Source organism: Hyalella azteca, unplaced genomic scaffold (assembly GCF_000764305.2).
Source record: "Hyalella azteca isolate HAZT.00-mixed unplaced genomic scaffold, Hazt_2.0.2 contig1847, whole genome shotgun sequence".
Lineage (NCBI taxonomy): Eukaryota > Metazoa > Arthropoda > Malacostraca > Amphipoda > Hyalellidae > Hyalella > Hyalella azteca.
The window spans coordinates 1-6,426 of NW_025932144.1; the positions used below are offsets into that span (position 1 = coordinate 1).

At 45.5% G+C, this 6,426-nt stretch overlaps 1 protein-coding gene across 1 annotated transcript; it reads right to left on the reverse strand.

Annotated features, from left to right (window-relative positions):
• Positions 1-1,642: 1,642 nt before the first annotated feature.
• Positions 1,643-6,397, reverse strand: LOC125179063 (the record flags this gene model as incomplete). The annotated part of the gene is made up of 6 exons (XM_047884192.1): positions 6,358-6,397; positions 6,030-6,073; positions 5,588-5,713; positions 4,733-4,803; positions 4,233-4,311; positions 1,643-1,878 (listed from the first exon to the last, which is right to left on the reverse strand). Coding segments are annotated over exons 1-6 (596 nt in total), but the record flags the coding sequence as incomplete, so codon positions are not given.
• Between the last annotated feature and the right edge of the window lie 29 nt (positions 6,398-6,426).

Sequence of the window (6,426 nt, forward strand, 5' to 3'; positions counted from 1 at the left end):
TGAATCTCTTTCATGTCGCCGGTATTATTTAAAACGATTCACATATTTCAGTTTCCTCATAGTATGGCTACTGCACAAGTCAACGTACATATTGAAGTACAAATTTGCTGTGCAATATTGTGCTGTGCAAGAAAATCACCTAATGTATGAATAAAAGTAGATTATTAAACACCATACTTGAGAAACGTGTTTTAAAACTTGAACAATATGCTTGATTTGACTAATCCTCGTAGATACTGCCTAGAATGAGATATGTATATTTTCAATTATTCGATGAAAACTGATACAAAAAATGCATCCGTATTAACTGACCCGAGCACCTGGTTCTACCAACCAGCCAATGGCAGAAATATTCATTCATGCTATCAAATCAGTATTATAAATGACAGGATAAATTCCAGTGATTAAAGAAAATATTACTCGAAAATTCATATGAAATTTTGTAATTTAAGTATTCGACGGGCCACTTCAAGACGGGCGCTGTGGGAAGCCAAGTTGAAACGCTAGCGTAACTCTTCTATTTTATTTCAATTATACAAAAATATTGAATATTGAATTTAATCTAAAGAAGACGACTGTGAATTTCCGCCCTAAGTAATTTACCGTAACTAATTCAATGATTCAGGAAAATGAGAAAGGATTGACTACCAAAAACTTGAACAAAATTTATTTAATTTTGGCTGTTTTTTTCTTCTTCTTGCGGCGCTTTGTCTTCCTCTTCATCTTCTTTTCTGTATCATCGTCGTCGTCGGCTGCCGATCCTCCTTCCCCTCTTCCCTCCTTCTCTTTGTTTTCACTCTGTTGCTGCACAGTCGTTATGTTGATAGTACTTCAGTAAATTAGAATAACTTGAATTGCATTATTACCCTTATTGGCAACATGATACTTAATTACTACTTACTAAAAAATGGCCTAGCATTATTATTGGAAAAAAATGTGATGCATTTTAATAAGCGTACTTATTTTTTAATCATTTAACGGCACCTTTCCCCGGAATAAAGTTGTTTCTGTGGTCATTCAGCTGCAGTCAGTAAACGCTCGAGTAGCTCCTGCAGTTGAGCCGTCTCGTTCAACATGCGTCTTAGCCCTCTATTTCCTGACATGAGTAACCGGAGCAATATTGTCACGCGCCTACTTCCCAAAAAGGATACAATCTAGTGAGCGCAAAATGACTTGCACTGATGGTTGCCGCCCCGTGCAACTTTAAACTGTTCGCTGTTGCGTACAAAAGTCCTCAGGTTACTACACTCGATAAATTTACGTATAATTTAAGTCGAAAGTTATGTTTCCGGAGAGTGACATACGGCGTTAGAGGTTTAATCGAACGCTTGCAAGGCGGTAGAGTATTAATCGATCGCTGCTTCCGTGCTAACAACGAACGACCTATCATTCTTGCGTACTCTGATTTCAAAGCGATACCCGATATTTTGAATATGGATTATGATGGTAGGGTAATGTTATGGATATTTACAAATCATTTTATTACAAAAGCGAGTTTTTGTTAGACACGATTATTTTGCCATTCCTGCTTCCCGCTCTGGACAACGTAAGTGTAATTCGGTCATTGACTGGAGTTATATTTTGAAGACCTTCACATGAACAGATCACGTGTACAGACTGCCTGGTGGTGTACAGACTGTACCTGTGGTCCTGGCGCTGGTAGCTGTTGTACAGACTGTACCTGGTCCTGGCGCTGGTAGCTGGTGTACAGACTGTACCTGGTCCTGGCGCTGGTAGCTGGTGTACAGACTGTACCTGGTCCTGGCGCTGGTAGCTGGTGTACAGATGGTCTGTACATCTGGCCGCGCACAGCTCGTCGCCGCACTGCTCACACACCGCCAACCGCACCTCCACCACAGCACCACGACCAGGCACCACCTGGTGGTGGTGGCAATGAGTAAGTGATGCTGGTAGACGGAGAGGTCGAAGTGTTACTGGTTGGACGACCACTTTCCAAACGGACCACTGCCGCATAGTAGCGACCATGGATTAGATGTATAGCACTTTTTATATGGGTCCCTGTGGTACGCCGTAAGTAACCAACGATGGCGTAAAAGAGTTCCCTCGTCGAGTTCATTTTAATCTATTTCTTGAATAATAATCAGAGCACTTTGCCGCGCAGGCCGAATGATACGTCAAGTCGACGCAATAGTATGGCGTGGTCGACCGTGTCAAACCCGGCCGACAGGTCGAGTAAAGCTAGTGTCGCAATGTCGCTCAGGTCTACTGTTCGCTCGCAGAATGTCTGAAAGCACCTTCAGCTCAGCAGTTTCCGTGGAGTGGAGATGGTTTGCAGACTGAAAGTGAGACATGACACCGGACTACTTGAGATGGTTATTCAGCTGTCGCGCCACAACGCGTTCCAGGAGTTTCCACAAAAATCGACAGGTTGGAGATGGGTCTATATGATTTGGGATCAGAAGTGTCATGGTCTGTTTTTTTTTCGATAGAGGCCTAATTTACACTGATATGAAGTTCATCGGAACGGAATAACACCGTCAGTGAGCGCAGCGGTTGAATAGTTCGACCAGAAAAGGTGCTAGCTAGGGTTTCGGGCTAGCACCCGAAAAATCTGCATGACCTCTTCCCATAAGTTTATCGAGGGTCGCTGCGTTGCGCGTCGACTCTCTGGTGCCAAAATGACCTCTTAGATCGAAGAAGGGCGATATAGTTGCGCCGCGCATCTCTCTCGGTAGACAGCCTGCTGGAGTAGTCGAACCCCCCGCTTCGAGACCCAACATTCATCGTCAAATCAAGCCTGGGTCGGAGACTCGTTGGGGTACCCGAACTGTGAGTGCAGGAATGAGGTTAGAGTGCAGCGGTCAGTTCGGTATAGTAGAGTTGCATCAGATCGTCGACTAATAGTGCCAAACATGAGTCAGGCCGACATACTAGTCGAGACGACTGCAGCTTTTCGCGTAGGACATCGCCGTCGAGACCGCGCCACGAACTACAGGTCTTGTACGCTGGCACCGGGCGCACACATGGCACCGTCCACAGAAGTAGTCGATGGTCGGATATTGCGATCTCGATGATGTCAACTGGCAGACTTTGAAGGTCAGCACGCGTGGTGACAACGTACAATAGTACGCCCATGTCGTGCGTCGGCAGGGTCATGTGGTGACAAACAATGCCAAAGGTGGACAGGAGTTCGTTCAGCGTACGAGCCGATGGATCGTCGATGCGATCCAGTCGAACGTATAAATCGCAAGTGATAAGGACATTATCGAGAAAGCCACCAGACTGGTGAAGACATCACTCCATTCGACGAAAAAAATCGCACGCCACAGTAACCGATGCAGGAAGGTGGATGGTGACTGCAACGCCCATAAACGAGGCACAGATGACCCTAGCAGATAGGAGCTCAACATTGGTGGGTCTGGCGCCGATGTCAAGAACGGCAAGGTGCACGCCCCCACTGGTCGATGGTCGGATATTGCGATACTGGCGACGGTAGCTACTCCACCATAATTCGTCGCCAAGGTGTCGGGTTGCATGCGGGGCCGCGCGCGCTGGACTACCTTGAGTCCTTCAGCGCAAAGATGCGAGATGCAAACCGAGTCAGCGTCGTGCCAGGTCTCGGTCAGGAAGACGACATCTAGTGAGTGCGAGCGACAAATGTGAAGAAACTCATCAACCTTGTTATTCAGCGAACGGATGTTGAGGCAGCCGAACGATAACCAGCGACACGGCTGCGCACAGTGGCGATCAACACGAACGCTAAACAGGTTTTGAGGCCTACGGGTCGACATAGGCCGATGCTTAGCAAAGCAGCAGCATTCGCAGACGTTGAATTAGTCTAAATGACTTCCGCCGTAGCAACGGCCTATTGCCAGTGATAACGAACACACTGGTGTCGCGCATTGCTCGATAGGTGACAGCAGGACTCCTATTTCGGCGACGATAAGTCATGCGATGCGTGGAGACCGGCACGACAATCCACTCTCTCACGGAGAAACGGATAATATATACATATTCAGAAAATTCATGAAGAATGCAGCCTGTCACTTATTTTTAGTTACTTCGACGATTTCGACCAGAATTCCTACACCTAGTTGCGGGTTTCAAACCTCCAACTCGCTGCTGTTCAAAGTGACGCATTAGGCATTTCATCCACCGAGCAAAAATTAAAAAATGGATACGCGGATACGTCTATTTGTACAGGTATACCGTTTGCTAACGAGTGCTCAAATATTAACATTATTTTTCACAATTCTTTGCTTATTGCTCACCTTTACTGTTCGCCACGTTTGCTCCTTCCCTTCCTCGAGCTTCTGGCGCGCGAGCTGCAGGCGTCCCATCTCCACGTACCTGATCCTCAGACGGGTATGTTACACCGGGTATTTTATGCCAGTGTTATATTGTACTGGTGATGTTATACCGGTTATGTTTTGCCAGTAATGCTAAACAGTTGTAATACTAACGGTAAAATAATGCCGGTGTTATTTTATACTGGTAATGTTATACCGGTTATGATATGCCAGTCATGGTAAAGGGTTGTAATATTAACGGTAAAATAATTCCGGTGTTTTATTATACGGTGATAACACACCGGCGCTGTCATATACGGTTATGTTATATGGTCATGTTAACGGAAAAATTCTGCCGTTTTGTCATACGGTTATAATAACGGTAAAATTATTTCTGTTATGTTATAAAGTATTGTTATGCATCTTACTACTACTACTGCTACTACATCGCACTACTCCTGCTGATGCATCGCACTACTCGCCTGGAGAAAACTTCCTCCTCGAGCTTCGACTTCGGCCTCGCGGTTGTCAGCATCCGCCAGTCGATGTCGACCTGGCGACAAAAAAAAACGACGAGGAGGCAAAATCAATATTAATATATCAAATATTTTTCAACAGGGACCGCACTATAAACAAATATTGAAGAGTTCCGTCTGCCAATCACTGACGGCTTTTCCTGTTAATCCCACTACACAGACGAGAAATAGACCGCTACGTGTACTTAGACTACTACAAGTTCTTAGGTCGCCACGTGTACTTGGGCCGCTACGTGTACTTGGGCCGCTACGTGTACTTGGGCCGCTACGTGTACTTGGGCCGCTACGTGTACTTGGGCCGCTACGTACAGTAGCACATATTTCATTACTTTTACAATGGAATTTTTTTTCGCGCGGTCGCTGACTGACGTGACTGTAAAACTGTCGTTTTTTCCTAGCCAATTAAAAATAATACAAAAAAACGAAAAAAATAATAATTAGTAATCAAATTAAAGTAAGAGTAGAATTTCATCATCACATTGAATAAATTAGCATATTATTCATCACATCAAATGAATAAAAATCAGAATTAGTAATCAAATCAGTATTAGTAAAATTTCATTATCACATTGAATAAAGTTATAAATTATTCATCACATCAATTGAATAAAAATAAGTATAGGTCATCATATCAGAATTAGTAAAATTTCATCATCACATTAAATAAATTAACTTATATTCATCACATCAAATGAATTAAAATAAGAATTAGTATTCAAATCAAGTACGAGTAGAATTTTATTATCACATTGAATAAATTAACTTATTATTCATCACATCAAATGCAGGTATAATATTTACCTGGTAGAAATCAGGCATGTGCAGCCCCCGCATGGCCTCAGGTCGGGGGTCGCTGTAGGGGTGAGGCTCCCCCCGCGCCCCTCCTGCGTACCGCCACCCCCCTTCCCCCTCCCCCGTCACCTCCTCCTCCCGCACCTCCGGCACAAACACGTATCATGGATACGCGGTTAAGAGGAGCGCAATGGCGTATCATGGATACGCAATTAAGAGGAGCGCAACGACGTATCATGGATACGTAATTAAGAGGAGCGCAACGACGTATCATGGATACGTAATTAAGAGGAGCGCAACGACGTATCATGGATACGTAATTAAGAGGAGCGCAACGACGTATCATGGATACGTAATTAAGAGGAGCGCAACGACGTATCAGGGATATGCTTCAGAGGAACAAATCGTGGATACACAATCCCAGGACACAACATGCGGGCCACAGTCCCACTTTTCCTACTTTCTTGGGCTGGACTTTGTACTCAGTCCACGAGTCTCAGTCCCCCAGTCCACGAGTCCCAGTCCACGAGTCCCAGTCCACGAGTCCCAGTCCACGAGTCCCAGTCCTTCAGTTCACGAGTCCCAGTCCCCCAGTCCACGAGTCCTAGTCCTTCAGTCCACGAGTCCCAGTCCCCCAGTCCACGAGTCCCAGTTCACGAGTCCCAGTTCACGAGTCCCAGTCCCCCAGTCCCATTACAGTCCCCGGGTCCCATTACACTGTCCCAGAGTCCCATTACACAGTCCCCGAGTCCCATTACACAGTCTCCAGGATCAAGTACCTAAGTCCCCCAGTCCCATTACACAGTCCGCGAGACCCATTGCACGGTCACCGAGTCCCAATACACAGT